General features: G+C 38.3%; 1 protein-coding gene across 5 annotated transcripts in view; it reads left to right on the top strand.

Annotated features, from left to right (window-relative positions):
- The window catches only part of PRELID2 (PRELI domain containing 2), a 66,172-nt gene that overhangs the window by 23,008 nt on the left and 25,627 nt on the right, over positions 1-17,537 (top strand). For 4 of the 5 annotated variants that reach the window (XR_002782127.1, XR_002782126.1, XM_011367470.2 and 1 more), the window contains one exon: positions 12,544-12,649. The exons of the other annotated variant lie outside the window; for it this stretch is intronic. Coding sequence is in view for 2 of the 4 variants with exons in the window: in XM_011367470.2 (XP_011365772.2) it covers positions 12,544-12,649 (106 nt within the window). In the remaining 2 variants the exon portion in view is untranslated. The remainder of the gene's footprint in view (positions 1-12,543; positions 12,650-17,537) is intronic. 5 annotated transcript variants of the gene reach the window in all.

Raw genomic sequence — 17,537 nt, 5'->3', positions numbered from 1 at the left:
CATTTACATTGGGAAGTAGAGGACGGAATATATTGTTTTAGATTTCTCAGAAGGAAGAGAAGAGTCATGGTTTCTGCCCTCTGAAACTTTACGTTATGAGATAAGTGTATTTCTTACTGTCTTGTGTTTGCTTCTAGTCTTTACAATGTATTTATTTGTTAGTTTGGGGTTCTTTTTATTGTGCTTTGTGGGAATATAATTGATATGCCTTTGATTTGTCCTTAATAATGGACACTTACCTTATCCAAGTAATGTAACTCTAAAAGATAATCATCTTCTAAGAGCATTTTCTTGGGCTTTGCCCTTTAACCATAGCTGTATGTGTTTTTGTGATAAGTAATAATGTTTCTGTTATCTTGAAGCAAGGTTTAAGTTATCACCATCAGTGGAGACTCACTCTGTTCATGATGTTGCCAAGCTGGATTTTTTGCTTTGGAATAACAAGATCGTTCTCCCATACTCAGCATCGAGCATCCTAATGGCCCATGTCTTCACCTTCCCATGTCTAAGACTTTCTGCTTATCTATTGATGCTTACAAACCTGATTTCTGAGATTGAAAAATGCTCAGCTTAGTGAAGTATGTGTTAATAACATTGGATATGTTGATTCAACATTTACAAAATATCAAATACCTCCTGGGAATATAGTAAAAGAAACAAGGCAAGGTCAAACTTTAAACATTGATTAAAATAATGGGATGAGCAGCTGTTCTTAGTTCAGTAAATTTTCCTTATTATTGAAGTTACTTATATGAATGTTCTTCATTCTAACAAATAAGATATATAACATTTTGAATTTTTTATTTTTCAATTCCTGGATTAACACATCCCAAGTCTGAAGTATTCATCCGGTGAATTACAAATAATATAATTTGCATGTTGGGCATTTTTTCTTCTTGTATCCATTTTTTCCTCGCTCTGAAATCTTTATTTTTCCTTCTAGGAGATTTGATATTTTGTTTACTTCCATGTGTTTAGCGCTAGCCTTTTTGGTTGACCTCCAAATTTGCTTTCACTGAAATATTAAAATATTCTAGCTCTATTAATCTAGGAATTCTTTCTAAGCCCCAGTCCTGGTGATAAAGGGCTTGAGGGTGTAGCTATCTAATTGCCTGAATATATATCACTGTATTTGTCCCAAAACATTACTCCTTGTGCTCATATTGACCTTGATTTCCGGTGCACCAGTGGGCGATCAAACAATTAGCAGAACACACTGCCAATTATGGAAAACCAAGCAACAGGCCTTTTCTGTGTAAATATGACATCTGGGTAGGAGACTTCTTTTTGGCTCAATAAGAATGCTTTCCAGAAGATACCCATTTGCCTTTTATGTGTGTGTTTCTATAACAGATCTGTTTCCCCATCCTGCTGTACCTTCAGTGTCTAGCATAGTGCTTGGCTCGCAGAGGAGGCTTTGTAGCCATTTGTTGAATGATGAATGAATATCTGCTCAAGGGGTTGCCGCTCTTTGCTCTTTATGGACTGAAATGAGGATGAGGGGAGGGACATGAAAAGGGATGGAAGCGGCAGGAGGGGCAAGTGCAATTTGGGGAAGTCCAGTAGGATTTCATAGGACATTCGATGTAGAGGAATCTTGAAAGGGGATTAAGGAGACCTCTCTTCTGTTGCTGCTTGGTCACTTACATGCTGTTTGACTCTGGGAACAGGGATACAGCTGGCCCGAGCTTCCTCGCAGAGTAATGTGAAGATTTAATAAGGCAATAATTGGGGATGCTGTACACTTGAGAGTATAAGGCAACTAGGTAAATAAATGAAAGTTGTTGAAACTGATGGTGAATATAAATGCTCTTTTCAAAGTGGGGTAGCTCCTTGAAGTACTGACTTTGAAAAGTGGAATAAGCTGTTTGAAAACAGAGGTGTTGATTGAACTGGGAGACAGTGATGTTTAGCCAGGAGCATTCTATGCCATTTACAAGTAAGAGCTTTTGAAATATTTTAGTGAATGCTTATTGATTTTTTTTTTTCCCTCACCCTCCTTTGCCCTTTGGTTTTTGAGTTAGTATAAGGTTCCATGGGGAGGTTAAGCCTGTCCATTCATAGTGGTGATTCTAGTTTATGGGCCTGGCCTGGCTCCTGGGAATCAACGTTTTTAAAGTCCTCTAGGTAAATCTGTTGAGCAGCTGGGGTTGAAAACCCCTGATAATCAGTCCGTATCCTATGGTTCCAGAGGTAAGCAAACATATAGCTGGCACCTTTTTTGCAACTCTGTTTTGTGCAGAGTTCCCATTACTTTTATAAAGTGTGACCAATTTATAATCTGGCTCTCCAGCAAACAGTAAACACATTTCAGCAGGAAACACCCTGCTGTAAAGTTTAACAAAATTCACATGAATTCCCTCTTGAATTTATGCGAGAGAAGAATTATCAGTGGAAGTAAGGGATGAAGAAAGAAAACTTAAGTCAGATTAATGTCAAAATTGTGTTGCATTCTCTGCTCTAATGAAGCAGATGCTGGTTTAATTTTCTTTTTTTTAGCTTCTCGCATCTGTAGGAAATAAAAAGTTTGGGTATTAAAAATTATAATATTTTATCAGTCAGGCATGGATATCATGCAGAACAACCTCAAAGTTTTGAGTCGATAGACAGGAGCCCGATGGCAGCATACCTAGTCTAAGAATCCGCCTCCTCCATCAGATGGCGAATCGACACCTGGGAGCTCGATTGCCATCTTTCCAGTAGAGACTAATCTTAGTAGCTAAGCAAAGAGATGAAAATAAAATTGACAAGCTGAGTTTGGTTTCCTTGTTTGCATTTACAGCTACATTTTGAGAAGTTTTCTGTGCTGGAGGTGGAGGCTGCTCCATTTAATATGCATCTGACCTCAAGAGGGTTGTAGCGTTGAGAGGAACTAAGGTGGTGGTTCCTATCTTGTTCTGTTCGATTCTCCCTCCCCTCTTCTTTGGGATGACTCAAAAGCCTCTGGACCAAAGATAGGAAAACCTTCTGGCCCTCACATAGATCTAGTTTGGACGAATCTTTTGTTTGTTCGTTTGTTCGTTCTTGTGTTGGTTTGTTTTTTTTAGTTTGGACGAGTCTTGCTCCAAATATTTATTATATTTAAAAATAATGTTTCTTTTTTTTTTTCACAAGAATTGCATGTTCATTGTAGAACAGTCACAAATACATATAAGAAAAAACAGAATATATTCATACCCCGCCTCAGATGCATGCTCATTCTAGTCAGTGACCCCAGTGGAAACCAATATTCTGACCTCCATCCTCGTAGATGCGTTCTGCCTGTGGTGGATCTTCACACGGAATGGAATCACACAATATGCTCTCTGTTCTTTCAGTTTTCTTCTACTCAGCATCATGTCTATGAGCATCATCTTGTGTGTATCAGTAGTTTGTTCTTTTCCCGTTGCTGTGTAGCATTCCATTGCAGGAGCATACTGCAGTTGCTGTAGTTTATTTACTCATTCTGTAGAAAAATCATTTTTAGAAACATGGAATCATACTGTACATAGTATTCAGACCTTTACATTAATTTATCATTACATTTTGGACTGTCTTTTTTATGTCATTTTTATTTATTATGTCATTTTTAAAAATGATTTTTATGGCTGATCTGATGTATTCACTGGATAAAATTATTCTACTTTGTTTTATTAATGTCCTGATTTTGGGGCATTTGCATCATTTCCCATTATTTGCTCTTATAAGTAGTGACATGGTGAATATCTTTATAGGCTTGTCTAAGCCCTCATCTAATATTATTTGCTTAGGACACATCGTTAGAGGTAGATGTTATAGGTCCAAGAGTTTGCTAAGTTGAAACATGCCTTCTGAAGCATCTCAGAAAACTCCCCACGGCATGGCAGCTGGTAGTAGTAGTGCATGGATCAGGAACAGCTACATAATTTGCAGGGCCCAGTGCAAAATGAAAATGCACATTCCCTTGTTCAAAAATTAAGAATTTCGAAACAGTGACAGCAGAGCATTCAACTAAATGTGTAGCCCTTCCTGGTATCTGAGTCTTGTGTGACCACATAGACCACGCATCCTTGAAGACAACCCTGAATAGCATGCATGCACTGGTGGGCTCAGTATCCCAAGACAAACCTCCTATTGGAACAGTTCACAAACTGCTGTGTATTTTGAAGCCTCATACCAGCAAACTTGCGTTGAACGGGCCCTTTTTTAGGTGGTAGGACTGCGTTAGGGATGTGAGATCAGAGGTTAACTGTGTGGATTCAGATAGTGGCCTTGCCACTTATTTTGTGTGATCTTAACAAATTTATCTCTTTGAACCTGTTTTTTCATCTATAAGATTTTTTTTCAACCTCAGAAGATTATTGTGAGAATTAACTAATGCATATGTATAAAGGACTTAATATGGTGCTTTACTATAGTAGGCTATTAAAAAGTATCATCTGTTATTATTGATTATCAATTCTTAAATGCTATGTTTTAAGAGAGGGGTCTCCAACCCCTGGGCTGTGGACCGATACTAGTCCGCTGCCTGTTAGGAACCAGGCTGCATAGCAGTAGGTGAGTGATGGGCAAGCAAGCTCGTGAAGCTTCATCTCTATTTGCAGCTGCTCCCCAGCACTAGCATCACCGCCTCAGCTCCACCTCAGATCATCAGGCATTAGATTCTCATGGGAGCACTGGTCCCAGGTGCCACAAAGGTTGGGGTCTGCTGTTTTAAGAGACGGAGCCACCCTGCCCTATGATGAATATCCACATTAGGCCAATGGGCTCCTGAGATTCCACCATTTGATTATTCCGTAGTGTTACGGCATTTCCTGCTGTTGTTCATTGTTAATAATTTAGGCAACAACCTGAGATGGGTTAAAAGTAGCTCTGAGGGAGAGTGCCCTAGTAGTGGAGGTTAGAGAGGCTGGCAGGGTGCTTGGTCTCAGAGGGTGACTCTGCAGTGTGTGTGTGTGTGTGTGTGTGTGTGTGTGAGTGAAAGAGAGACAGACTGAGACAGAGACAGAGACAGAGAGAGATGTGGTAGCAGGGTGGGAGAGAAGGCTGGAGAGATAAGAGGGCTCTGGAATTCAAGGGCTTTGAATGCCAGAGTGGGGAGGGACGGACTCATTGATAAGTGGTTTATAGTGATCGAGTGCCACCAAGAAGTTAATGAGGTAGAAAAGTTTTAGAGTTGACTGCTGGAGCTGGATTTGTACCTTGAGCATTTAACTTCTCAGACATTGTTCTTCTCTTTCCATAAACATAAAAAAGAATGGTGGTGGTAGGAGATAGCATTATTATTATTGGTGTTAGCATATTTTTCAGGATGTTTGCACATTTTACTTATAATCAACATATCAATATAAGCAAAAAAATGCAATTGCATATACTCGTAATGATCTCTTTTCTGCTATTATTTTGTTGGACTTTAGATTCCTTGATAAAGAGAATTCCGAATCTCTTTGGTACAGATTATTTCCCCAAAGAATAATATGTACTTCTATACAACCCTTGGGCACTCATGGAATTGTAAGGCAATGCAAACAAGGCATAAAATCCCTTCCAAGAATCCCGAAATTAAGTCATAAAATTTAATCTAGTGACATCCAGAAAGAACAGGGACCTCAAAAGACATTAAACTGCTCTTAACAATAAAAAATGGATTTCCGGACTCCATTTATATCTAATGTAAGCCTCGCAAATAGCAGCTCTTTAAAAAGGCTCATTCTCCAGAGTGAATTGAGACATCACCCTCTCAAGAGATGTTCTTTATGGCCACTCCCAAGTTCTTTCAATACCCCACTCCATCAAGCTCTTCCACCTCCTCCTTATTGCTGTCATTTACAGATCACATTGTCACTTTCTTCACTCACTAAGACTTGACCCTCTGCCTTCTCTATTCCTACTGCCATTCTAACTGGTGTTAATATCATTAGCTAACATTTATTGAGTTCTTACCCATATACCTTGACTGCTTTACACATCTTACTTTATTCACTCTTGAAGCAACCTGTGAAATAGGTGTTAACCCCATTTTACAGAGGAGACAGCTTCACAGAACTTCATGAACTTGGTCATGTGGACAGGTCTTCATTCTGTGTTAGAAATGAGATGGGATCCAAGGAGTCTGACTCCGGGAACCACACCTTAATCCATGTCGTGCGCGTGTGCGTGTGCGTGTGTGTGTGCACGTGAAGGCTGAAAACTGCATAGCACTTGTTGAAAACTCTGTACATTGAAATGGTTCTCTGAGGAAGCACAATAATATACATCGGTTTGGTAGGACAGGGTGGGAGAGACTCCCTGCTCTGGCTGGTGGAGCATACCTCCGAGCCGGGCAGTCTCCACAGCAGTGGCAGACCCAGGGTGTTGGGCAGGGAGTGAGCAGACAGCCTCACTGGCAGACCCTGCCTTTCCTTTGGGACATCCCTCTGTGTGGTTACAGGAGAATGTCGAAAACATTGTGATTATAACTGAAATGTCATCGCAATAAGAGTATCACTGAGACCTTTTTTCCCCCCCTCAAAGACACTTTGATTAAATTCTCATTATGCAAGCCATCAGGCAAGATTTGCCATACCTACCCAGTCAATAATTCAAGGACAGGATCTTGTTGAGAGCTTTTGCTTTCCCAGCAACTGCTGTTTTGAGGATTCAGAGCTGGTGGCTGCATACGTTGGGGATTAATTCCTGATCCATATTTTCTCTGAACTTTAAAAATTTTCCCCAACCCAGAAGAAACCAAAATTTTAAATGACCCCAAAGTAGGAGATTGATGGTATCAACTGCCATTCACTTTCACAAAAGTGTTCTAAAATTTGAGTTGTGCTTTCTCTGTCATGATTTCATCGTGTCCTATGTTGAATTATGTCCACCTGTAGACAGAGCAATAGATGTGACTCAGATACAGGCACTGCGTGTGTGAATGAGCTTTCTCTTTTTAAGTAGCTTTCCAGATACTGTGGTGGCTCATATCTCAGCCAGGTAAAGGCTGCCCCCTACTGGCTTGAGCTGTGGAACTCCCTAGACTTTTGTATGGTTCCCTGACAAACATATTGGGATGTACTATAATTTTCTTCCCTTCTTTTGCTTTTTCCCTTCCTCTTCACTACCCTCTCTCCTTCTCTCTATCTGTTCATTCTTGATGCGTTATTGATTTCCTACCACGTGCTAGTCATTGCTATTGGAATTGATGCAATGAATTAAAAATGCAGCTGTAACCATTCAGAAAATCATTTGGCATTATCTGTTGAAGTTGAAATTGTGCCAGTCCTATGGCCCAGGTATATGATTGCTAGATATTCTAGAGATATTCGTGCACATATGTACCTGGGTGTATTATAAATACTTTCGTTATAGCACTGTTGATAATAGCCCTAAACTAGGTCTGTTCCAAATGTCTGTCTTCAGGAGGGTGGATAAGCAATTTGGAGTGTTTTCACACAGTAGAACACTATGCAGCAATGAAAATGAACAAACAATAGCTACGTGCAACAGTTTCGATGCGTCTTAACTGAGCACGTGGGCTTTATTTTCTGTGCCTAAGTAAACAGCCAGTGACAAGATCAATGTCTGCTTAGGAAGCTGAGGCAGTGTGGATCATGGGGCATCCATGCTGGAGACAAGGACCCTATTGGGAGGCATCTGCAGTGGTTCTGGAGAGAGAAAATGCTGTGCTAAACCTAGGTAGTAACAGTAGCAAGGCAGAGAATGACATTGACTGTTGACGGATATTAGAAATAAAATAAATATAATCTGGAGACTGAGTTAATGTTTGGATAGATTGGAAAGGGAACCACATAATATGTTGCTGAGATTCCTCATCTCATAGACTAGGAAGATGTGTCATAAACTGAAGAAGGGGCAGGACTAGAGTTTTGAGGTGGTAGATAATGAATCTACATGACATCAAGTTATACGACCTTGGACAAGTGATTTAACGTCTCTTTGCCATAGTTTTCTCAGTAAAAAAGAAAAAAAATTTAAGAATAACAACCTTGGAAGATAATACATTGTCTGACACATGATACACACTGTTACTGTACAGTTTTTTGAAGGTAGAAGTGACCCAGAGGATATAACATCATAAATGTGATGCGGTCTTTCCTTTCGGTTTAACAGAGCTGAAAGACAGGTGTGGGAAAACTTGAATCATCTTTATGTCTCTTGAGTGAAACATGGAACATTTCAAGCTCGGGCGTGGGAGAAAGTCTTAGGACAAAAGGCACAAAGAACTGAGGTTACACAGTGTGGGAAAAGGAGAGCTAAGAGGTGATTTAATGAGACTAGGTGAAGGGTAAGTAGAAGTTGGCATGTACCTTTGCTGAAAGTGGTTCTTGGTAGCACAGAGCCTTTTAAGGAATAACTTATTTATATAAAAATTATCTTCAGGGCCTTATTAATATTTTTTGGTGATTGCCAAGTATTACATATTTATTGTAAAAAATTTGTAAAAACAACAAAGTAAATAAATAACACCTATAATTCTAATGCCCAGAGATGCTGCTGTTAATATTTTCAACTCTGTGCATTTGTTTATCCATCCAGCTACCCACCCATCTATTCATCTTGTCTTTCTTTCATCATCTTCTCTCTTTTTTTTTTTTTAAAGAGCTGAAATTAAACTGCATGTTGCTGTGTAACCTGCTGTGTTTTGCACAGGAACATACAAGGAAGCTTATCTAGCATGAAGAATTTGGGTTAGCTATGTGTGGTAAGCAGAAAATATATGATGTGCTTTGTCAATGATTTATTTAGGGATAGTGCAACATTTTCTTCTCTGACAGTCTTAAAATATAATAGGATAAACTCTCATCTCGTTGATAGCAAGGGTGTGACCCTGCCTTACTGTCCTGTTATTCTCCGATAAGTGGACCAACCCTGAGAATGCTTTTCTGAGTACTTATTTCTCCCAAAGGTTGTAGAAAGAAATATTGGTTAGAATATGATGTAAGAAGGACTTATTATTCCCTCACCTACACTTGCCTTGAGGACTGAAGAGTGCATCTCTCCCAAGAGTGAGAGACTGCTCAACTATTCATTTTTGAATATTAAAATCACTGTTAAATTCTACTCTGACTAATCTGGAACAAAGACAGGAAAGATTAGTGTCACTAGGATATAGTTTTGCATAAGCAAATCATTTTAAATAGGCTTAAATCTAAGAGGTGGAAGCTGCTTTGCCTAGACTATTTGCCTAGGCTCTTTAGGTCAGATTGGCTAGGATAACTCTGTGTGTAGTGGGGGGCAGAGAGAAGTGTTTCGAAGGCTTCGTTTTTCTGTGTGTGTGAACTAAATGTAAAGAATCCTGATACAGGATTAGAGAGAAAGTCTAATTAAGAGGTTATGATCATTATTTTTATCAAAAATCACAGCTTTTTGGATCCACAATTTTCTCAGAATATTTTTCTTAGTGTCAGCGTCATGCTCACACACACACACACACACACACACACACACACACACACACACCCCCTAATACACATAGAGGAAGTTTGGCTCTTATCTCAAGAGATCTAAGAAGGTAGAAGAAATATTTTCTTTGGAATATCATTTTGATTGTTTTAAATTCATTCATTCATTTAACAAATGCTCACTGAACTCATTGAGTGTAGGCACTTTGCTGAAAATGGGGGACAGGAGACTGTCTGAAGCAGTGAGTGGTGGCAATGAGCAGTGGTGCCTGTCATTGTTAATCTGTACCTGCCCCTCAGAAGATAAGTCCTTGTTGCCTCCAGGATAAAGTCTAAACTCCTCAACCTGAGAAGGCCATTTGCAACCTGATCTCCATTAGTTCTTCTAGCCTATTCTCCTAAAGTCTCCCATGTCCACCTTATGCTCTGGTCATTCCCGTGATAAGAATTTATCCAGCCCCATGTTAAGTATTGAGCATTTCAGAAAACTTGCAACTCCTCAGGCCTGTTCCTTCATGCCTTCTTGCCTGAGTCCTTGTGGTTTTTCTGCAATGGAATGCTTTGCCTCCATTTGCTGATGGGACACTCACCTACTTGTCTATTTGTCTTTCCCACTAGTCATTGAGATCCTAGAGGACAGAGATGGTCTCCTTCACTGTAGGCCTAAAACACCCATTATGGTGTTTAGCATATAGTAACCTCCCAGTCAATGTGTGTCGAACAAATAAGTGGACGAGGCAGAGTTAAGTGTAATCCATATACCTATCTAGTGGTAAACTCTCTCAGCTTTTGTTTATTTGGGAAAGGCTTAATTTCTTCATTTTTGAGGGATAGCTTTTCTAGATATAGTCTTCTTGGTTTGCAGTTTTTTCTCTCTCTAGCTCTTTGACTATATCATCCCAATTCATTCTGGCCCTACCAGTTTTTATTTATTTATTTATTTATTTTCTTATTTATTTTTTTCTGAGAAATCCACTGAAAATCTTATGGGTGCTCTCTCGATGTTGACTTTTTATCAAGTTCAGTGAGCTTCTTGAATTTAGACATCCATTTCCTTCCTCAAATTTATGAAGTGTTCAGCTATTTTTTCTTCAGGTAGGCTCTCTGCCCTTTTTTCTCTTCTTCTGGGACGCCCATCATGTGTACATTGCTCTCTTTGGTGATGTCCCATAAGCCCTTTACTCTTTCTTTACTTTTCTTCATTTTTTTTTCTTTTTGCTCCTCTGACTCAATAATTTCAATTGACTTGTCTTCAAGTTTGCTGATTTTTTTTTTTTTTTGCTTGATCAAGTCTGCTGTTAAACTCTTCTAGTGAATTTCTCTATTCGGTTATATTTGTCAGCTCCTGAAATTTATTTTCTTTACTTTTTTTTTTTTACTTTCTTTTTCTTTGTTGATATCCTCATTTTGTTCATATATCATTTAAAAAACTTTTTATTTGTGTTCTCTTTTTACCTTACTGAGCCTTAAAATGGTTATTTTGAATTCTTTTTCAGGTAATTCATAGATCGCCATTTCTTCAGGGTTTGGTTTCTATAGATTTATTTTGTTATTTTGATTGGGCCATGTTTCCTTGTTTCTTGTATATTTTGTAGTTTTTTTTTTTCTTCTTTTTCTTTCTTTCTTTTTTATTTTTGAGAGACTTGGGCATTTGAAAAGACAGCCACCTTTTCCAGCCTTTATGGACTTGCTTTCTGCAGGGGATGACCTTCACTAATCAGTCTGTATAGAGTTTTTCTGGAGGGCCTCTAAAACCTTTTCTGAGGAGTATTCTTTGGGCATATGTGTGTAATTTTCCAGTTAAGGATGTCTACCCATATTCTCAAGAATCATAATCTTTTGCTCTCCCTGATGTCTGTCGACATTGCTACAAACTCTCTGGTGCTTTAATAAGCCATTATGCTTGCTTTTGTTCTAAGCAGCCCCCAGGCATCCAAAGTATACTGCCATTCTCTTCAACATTCTGAGTCAGGTGAGATAGAAACCAGTTTCTTGGGCAGTACCCCTGTAAAGCGAGAATATTGGACATCCATTCCACTATTCTTTTCCTCCCAATGGTGAGTAGTTGGGAGTTTCCTCCTGATTGTGCTTTGCTATGCTGGGTGGATGGGGGCTATGGCAGGTAAATGCAACCACGTTTTTTATTCACTTCGATGTAGCTCTGCTTGGCTTTACACTCACCTGGGGTTCTGCAACCTCTTAACTGGTTTATGGAATTCTCATATAGGCAGATTGGTCCATATCTTGTTGTTAAGTTACTCTCAAGTGTTATACAAATCTCTGTTTTATAAATTGGAGAAAATTAATATTGGTAGAACTTTAAATATGATAGTGGCTTATCGAATGTCTCACTTCCATTTCCAATCAAGGATGAAAGAAGTCATGCCAGGCTTCTGGCTTTCCTGTCTCTGTTTGTCTCTCTTTAGTAATGGGCTAACATTTAATGAATGATCATTGTATGTCAGGAACTATTCATGTTACTGTTAAATGTATTAACTCATTCTCAATAGTCGTAAAAGGAAGATAATGATTATTCCCAATTTACTTGTCAGGAAACTGAGTTAAGAGAATCTAAGTAATTTACTCAAGGTTATACAACTGATAATTGTCTCAGACTCAATTTTAAAAAGCCATTTTGCAGCATGATAGAATTAGTTAAAGTTGTTCATTGTGGGTCAAATAGAGCAATTTTTAAAGATCATTTACTTTCCTATCACAGAATTATTTATTAGGTATGACTAGAAATCCTATGTTCTACAGTTGTTAGAATAATGCACTCATGTTTTCTCTTCTTCCTAGTTTTATTGAGATATAATTGACGTATAATATTGTGTAAGTTAAAGTTGTACAACATAGTGATTTGATATATGTGTATATTGCAAAATGATTACAACCACCTAACATATCCATTACCTAAAATAGTTCAATTTTTTTGTGATGAGAACTTTTAAAATTTACTCTCTTAGCAACTGGAAACAAATATTCTTTAGTTTGAATAAGACCATTCTTATATAAACTGTGTCTTTTCAGCAAAGCCTTTTGTTGTGACAGACAATTATTGAATTACTATGGATATTATTTTGTGTTGATTATAATTGATAATTATCCTGTTGGGAAGCCCTGTAGCTTTAATATCCAAATATGGAATAACATCAAAGATTTTGTTTGTTTGTTTGTTTGTTTGCAGGACAGAATTCATTCAAAGAGGCAGGATTTCAATCACAGGGGCTGGCTTTCTCAACTGTATTTTGGAAACTTTTGCCAGCACATTCTTAAGACAGGGAGCCCAGAAGGTAAGCTTGTTTCCACTTGGAACCAACATTAATTTTAAGGAACCATGGATATTCCCATTGGGTTCTTGAATAAGACTCATGAACAGACATAAGAAAAAAATACAGTTAGTAAATAAATATATGCAGAAGTAATTACCCTTATTATTATAAAAATCCCAAACTAAAGTGTCTTTTGTGGCCCATTAAATTAAAAGTATACCAATAAAGAGTATGTGATAATATGGAGAATAGTGATAGTTTAATTAAAAGAAATAATACAAATGAATAATTATATTTACAATATATACAATTTGATGACAACTGTTTAACAAAAAAGATAATAATAGCTAATATTTATTGGGTGCTTACTATGTGCTACTCATTATAAAAAGAATTTTTACTTATTATCTCATTTAATGCTCAGAAACCTTTGAGATAGCTATTATGGTTGTCCTGATATTATGGATGAGGAAGACACAGAAATCTGGAGCTCCTGGTTGTCCATTATTGTGGTTTTCAAACTCTGTACTTGTGGGAGCTTAGGCTTCCAGGAAGGTAATTCGGAGGCCACTTTGGAGTTCTAAGATCCTGTGTACCTTGTTTTAAGTAGAGCTATTCTGTGTTTAGTTTCTTTACTATGCTATACACATGAGATTGATATGTCCTAATTTCTCATCTAGGGCAAAGTCCATTCCTTATGCATCTTTATATGCCTATTGCAAGTGTTCTGAATGGATTTTAATTATTTAATTATTTATTTTACCTGTAATATTTTATTTTATCATTATTATTGCTGTTGTTGTTAATTGTGATTATGAGCATAATCACTTATTCCCAGTATTTACTCAGGACTTATGTCTATGTTACCTAGTTTTGTTTTGTGGGATAGGCTTAATGGCTGGTCTAAGGAACTGCTGTTATGACCCCAGAGGTTTTCTGGACCTTTGTTTTCATTTTGCAGATCTAGGTTCAAGAATGACATAACTATGTATGGTGTCAGATGGATACTAGATTTATTGGGGTGATCACTTCATAAGTTATTAAAGTGTCTAATCACTATGTTGTACACCTGAAACCGATATAGTATTATATGCCAACTGTGATGGAAAAATAAAAAAAAATTATTAAAAACAAAAGATCGAACCTGGACCATGATGCCTTAGTTGGAGGGCTGAGGGTGACGAATGAGTATTTGGTGCTGTACTGTACTCCACAGATAATACTGTCAGGATGAATGATGTGTTCCTGGCCCAGATGAGCGCATACCCAGACTGGCCCAGCCTGTTTAAACCTGGGCTTAGAAGCAGGCAGTTGAGCTTCTAGAAGGTCTGACCTTCACTCACTCACACACTATTGTGGGTCTTTCTGCTATATAGCAAAATATATATTCATTAAAACAAACAAACAAACAGACAAACAAACAAAAACCCCTCATGTTCTTCAGAATTGTACTCTAAAAAAGATAGGGTTAATGAGGAAAATATTTTTGTTGTTATATTCTTGACTTCTTGTACATTATTTAGATCAGGAATGGCAGACTTTTTCTGTAAAGAGCCAGATAGTTAATATGTTAGACTTTGTGGGCCAAGAAGCAAAATTGAGATATTATGTAGCTACTTAATAACAAGAGGGAAATTTGCAGTTTTTTAATTGACAAAATTAAAAATATAATAATAGTAATTGGATATAAAATTTTTTGTAACACAAGTCTACTAAGAATCTAATACTTAGAAGAATGGAATTCATTTTTTGGTAGGGTGAGATAACATTTAGCTGAATTGGCATAAAAAGTTAGTTTTCCCGTCAAATTGGTTATAAATGTTTATTTGTAAAAACCATTCTTATCTCATGGACCATACAAACATAGATAATGATCTCAATTGCCTGTGGGCTATAGTTTGCCAACCCTTGCTTTAGATAAATAAATATTGTTTGATTAGTCCAAGTGTGTCTGTATTTGACCTGTCCGTCAATCCGAACCTATTAATGAGTTTTAACCATACAGTGGTTGTGTACATTCTGAGCCTGTGAGATGTGTAAAGTAGACGTTATTATTCTCATTTCATTGATGAGAAATATCTTGCAGAGATAAGTACAGCCAATTCGTGGGTGGATGCTTGCACACCTTTCTTCCTTTCACAGGTATATATTGAGTGCCTGCTTTGGGCTAGGCACTGTGTTAAGTGTGGGCTAAATGGATCTACTCAAGATCGCAGGTCTGGCAAAGGGTGCAGTCTGGACTCAAATCCCATCTTTTATTAATAAATCTTACCCTGTGCCACCTTACTGGGAGGGGCATAACGCGAACTTTTGAAGAATAGGGAATACCTGTAGTTAGTCCCAGAGGTTTTTGGCATGGCCAGATTCTATGCTCTTGAGAGAAAAGAGGGGGTTTTACTAATCTTAATCCCAATTTCCCCTATCGCTTAGGACCTTGGACAGTGCCCTGCACATTTATGTAGAGGTGAGTAGGAAGGAGTTAGAATGCTCAGGGAGGTCCACAGTTGGTTTCCGATGAATACTATCTGGAAATCATCAAGTGACTTAAAAATTTTAAAGTACGGAACCCAAGTGATTCCTCTTTATTCTCATTTATTGTACTCATAAGTAAGAATATATCTTTTCTGTTAGCTTTTGCCTTTTCCAATATTTTTTTAAAGAGGCTTAGTTTAATTAGTTAGCTTTTCAATTTTAGGAGCCAGTCATGACTGCGTTTTTTACTTTTTATCCAAATGGTGATGTTTTCCAGTATTGGTCTGATTTCCTGATAAAACCTTCACAAATGAGCCTGCATAAATGGCTTCTGTGGAAGTCAGAATGAGAGTGTTTTAGATGACTTAACTTTCGCTTTAGGACTTTATCCTTGAAGCTGTTTAGTGGTGGTAAAGGTAGGATCTGATATCCATTTTTTTTTTTCTCCATAAACAGCAACTCTAGGTCCTTACAAAGTTTATATCTCTGTGTTTGTAAATAACCAGCTGGTTCCAGATATGGACCCCCAAGCCAAGGTCACTTGTGTTTCTGCGCCTCTGGGGGGCTTGTTCATTGCCTTTTTCTTCTTCCTTCACCACTCAGAGGTGACTTGCAATTCACAGGCCTTTCTGACACAAATGTTAACTTTCATACGTCACTTGGACCCCACATTCCTCTTGGAATGCAAATATGTGGGCAAGAGAATGGGATTTTCCTCTTCGTACTCAAGTCAACAAATAGGTCCTTGAAGTAGAAGCACTTCTGAACTTACAGCCCACTAAAGCCTATTATCTTTGTGATCTAGCACAAGTCACTCCACCCCTCTGATCTTAAGTTGTTCATCCACAGAATGGCAATTTTAATGCATTCCCACAGTTAGAGGTGAAAGCCATGTTGAAGAACGCAGGTCAAATAAACATAAGGTGTTCTCTTTGTATTCAAGAATTTTAAAAAAATCCTACTCACATGCTTATTTTTCATACTTTGTGTTCATAGTTACAGGTTTGTTTTTTAAGCCCTCAAACTCATATGAACACACACTAGATTTTAAACTTAGAAGTTCAGTTCCTCTAACACTTTGGGTGTCACCTATGAGCCAGGCATTGAGTGGGCTGCTGGAGACACAAGTAGGAATAAGACAGAATTCACAGGAGTAGAGACTGTACCTTATACAGCTTAACTCCCAGGCATGTAGCTCAGGGTAGAAAGCCTGACAGGCCATGAATAAACATCTACGGATGCTGAAAGTCTGGTGAGCCCCACTTGGTGTTTAGTGCTCAGCACTGTGGTCAGTGCTGACAGGGATATTAGAAAACAACTGGTGCTCACAAGAGCTTCCTAGATGCCAAGCCCTGTGCTTGGCATGCATTTTCTTACTTTATCTACTTATCTAAACAGCTCTGTAAGATAGGAACTGTTTTGTGCATTTTATGCCTAGGAAAATTGAGGTCCCAAATGGCAAAGCTGTTTCATCAAGGACACAGAATTAGTGAGTAACGGACCTGGGATTTGAACCCAAACTTGCTTGACTCTGGAGTGTGCTCTTGAGGCCTGCACCACACTGCTGCATGCATGGGTTCTGCGCTCAGACCGTTTGGGTGGGGTGAGATGCGTGTAGAGCCAGAGCGAGGAGATGTGGTATGTACAGTAAGGGCGGGGGAATGTGGAAGCAAGGAATTTGGTTACAGTGGAAAAGCCTGGAATGGGCCAGAGGAATGAGGCGCCGTGCTGGTGTCACTTGAAAGGATCTTTGAGTGGTTGCAGCGTGTCCTGCCTTTGGTTCACAGTCCCAGCCTCTGTTCTTATCCAGACCCCAGCTGGCCTCACCGCCATAATGCCATACAGGGTTGGGGTGTGGTTAGCTGGCATTTCTGCTGTTTTTACTATAACAACATATCCTTTCTGCTTTCCCATGGACTATGGATTTGTTGTTTTGCTATTTATTTTGCAAATATCTATTAAAAGTATTAGGAAGCTTATTAAAACTTTTTATTGTGGAAAAATATACATGAGATTTACCATTTTAAGCATTTCCACGTGTACAGTTCAGTGCCGTTGTGCATATTCAGTGTCTTGCAACCATCACTACCATGTCTTCATAACTTCTTCATCTTCCTGAATAGAAACTCCAAAGCCGTTAAATAACAAGTCCCTGTTTCTTTCTCCTCCCAGATCTTGGCAACCACCATTCTGTTTTTTGTCTCTATGGGTTTGACTATTCCAGGTACTTCATATAAGTGGCATCAAAACAATATTTGTGCTTCCGTGACTGGCTTATTTCACTTAGCATCATGCTTCCAAGGTTCATCCATGTTGTAGCCTGTGACAGAATTTCCTTTATTTTTAAGTCTGAATAATATTGTATTGTGTGTATGTAGACCACATTTTGCTTATCCATTAATTCATCGATGGACACTTGGGTTTCTTCTACCTTTTG

Source organism: Pteropus vampyrus, unplaced genomic scaffold (genome assembly GCF_000151845.1).
Source record: "Pteropus vampyrus isolate Shadow unplaced genomic scaffold, Pvam_2.0 Scaffold134, whole genome shotgun sequence".
NCBI classification, from domain to species: Eukaryota; Metazoa; Chordata; class Mammalia; order Chiroptera; family Pteropodidae; genus Pteropus; species Pteropus vampyrus.
The sequence above is the reverse complement of the archived record's forward strand: the minus strand, read 5'-3'. Positions and strand labels throughout refer to the sequence as shown.